This window comes from Austrofundulus limnaeus, unplaced genomic scaffold (genome assembly GCF_001266775.1).
Source record: "Austrofundulus limnaeus strain Quisiro unplaced genomic scaffold, Austrofundulus_limnaeus-1.0 Scaffold2, whole genome shotgun sequence".
Lineage (NCBI taxonomy): Eukaryota > Metazoa > Chordata > Actinopteri > Cyprinodontiformes > Rivulidae > Austrofundulus > Austrofundulus limnaeus.
The window spans coordinates 4,504,156-4,506,271 of NW_013952404.1; the positions used below are offsets into that span (position 1 = coordinate 4,504,156).

General features: G+C 35.8%; 1 protein-coding gene across 1 annotated transcript in view; it reads left to right on the forward strand.

The window, feature by feature from the left end:
- spint1a (serine peptidase inhibitor, Kunitz type 1 a) overlaps nt 1-2,116 on the forward strand; it is a gene marked incomplete at its 5' end in the record, with an annotated part of 21,833 nt that overhangs the window by 12,014 nt on the left and 7,703 nt on the right. The window contains 2 exon segments of the mRNA XM_014011722.1: nt 923-952; nt 1,875-2,009. Of these exon segments, the coding sequence (XP_013867176.1) occupies nt 923-952; nt 1,875-2,009 (165 nt within the window).

Below are 2,116 nucleotides of genomic sequence, written 5' to 3' on the forward strand. Positions count from 1 at the left end.
CAAAAGTAAGAGAAATTTAGGATAAGAATATGAACATGTTCTTGCATGAGGCCCAATGTTCTGAAAATGTTCCACTGTTTTCTTTTTGTTTGTTTATTTTCTCCAAATTGCTAATGAACCAGTAGTTAGCATCATGATGGTTCAGTGTTTAGCACTGACGCCTCACAGCAAGAAGGTTCTGAGTTCGATCCCCGGTTCGGACCTGGGATCTTTCTGTTTGGAGTTTGCATGTTCTCTTAGAGCCTGCGTGGGTTTTTTCCGGGCACTCCGGTTTCCCCCACAGCGCAAAAACATGTACAATAGGTTGACTTCAGGCCCAGGCCGCCCTTGAAAAAGAGATCTGCAATCTAAATGGGATTTGCCTGGTTAAATAATGATAAACAAACAAACAAACAAACCACTGTCCATCTTTACTTCTGAGAGATCCATTCTCTCTAAAATGCTCTTTTTTCTCTCCATTCGCTTACTGAAAACCAACCAATTAACCTAATTTGCTGCAAAATGCTCCTCCAGCTGTTTATTTGATCTTAAAGCCGTTTATTTCCACTGTCTCAACTGTTTGGAAATGTTGCTGCCATACATTTCAAAATTACCAACTTTGTTTTCTAATAAGGGTACAATTTCTTTGATTTATTTGATATATTTACAGTTTAAAGAGCTTGACAACTCTGACCCTCCACTATCAACCAGTGACATCTGTTGAGAGAAATAACAACGTTTTAAAGTTATTTCTATTTTATATGTTGTCTTGTAACAGCAGCACTTGGCTTATTTCACAGATATACTTTACATTGCTGTATAATAGTCTTTTAATGGACGTATGCAGTACTCTTGTTGGAGATATTTTTGTCTTATAAATATATTATGTGCAACAAACAGCTGGTTGATTCATTTAATTTACTTTTGAATGTTTTTCTTTCAGGAAAAGGTGGTCGACTTCTGATAACTCCAGGTAGGTAGAATCTGTCTTCTGATAATAAACGCTGCATTTTACCTTCACCTGCCCTAAAATATAAAGCTTTGTGTGTGTTTTAAAGAGCCAGTGGTAGAAAATATTKTTATTTATTTATTTTCACGACTACTTGTTTTGTGATGCGTGTATTTCTCTGTGTTGTTTACACAGTTGTTTGTTGATTGCACAGAGTAATGCAAACATTTTTAGGTGATTTCTTGAAGAAATCCTGCTCGGTAAATAACTGTTATAAAAAAGACAAAGGAGCACAAAAAAACTCAGAAAATGGTGAATCAAACACCACACAGCTGCCATATGTCTCCTTCAGGTCTTTCAGTTGTTGCTTTTCTGCACATCACTGGATGTGAAACGAGCTGTTTCTGTGTTTAAATAAATGTTTTTGATTAGTGGGAGAAAGTCATTTTTCCTTTCGATGACACCTAATATTAGACTTGAAAGCTGTGATGCTTTTTTGCAATAATAATAATAATAATAATAATAATAATAATAATAATAATAATAATAATCTACTTTTATTAAAAGCATTAACTTTAACTGTGCATTGGTGTTAGCAATTTTTTTGTTACTGTTACTTTTCCAGCAAAGGCTTTTTAAAAAATTTTTTGTTTGTTTTTGTTGCTTTCTTACAATACGATTTCTTACATTTGAGTTACTGTGAGCCACTGATTGAGGTTATTGCCAAACACATTTATTTTTCTGTTTCTTTACTGTTTACCAGAAACATAGTTTTGTTTTAAGCTTCAAGCAAAGTAGAGTTGCAGGTTTTGATGCTAAGTCTCTACAGGTTTATTGGTATGAGAAGCCGGATCCACATGACCACATGTTTCATTTTGTAACATACACTGCTGTTTTTTTACTCATCGGACAGCCCCAGCTGATAATTATCTCTGTTTGTGTGTAGCAGTGGAAAAATGTGAYGAACCGTGCACCCACGACCAGTTCACCTGTGATAACGGCTGCTGTTTGGATCCAGGACTGGAATGCGACAAAACCCAGCAGTGCAGTGATAACTCTGATGAGCAAAACTGCGATGAGGGTAAGGGCTGTTCATATAAACTACACCTCATTTTTATTTAACTGATTAACACTCCTGTTGTTTGTTTCTGAGGAACAGCAACAATGGGCCTCATGCAAGAACAAGTT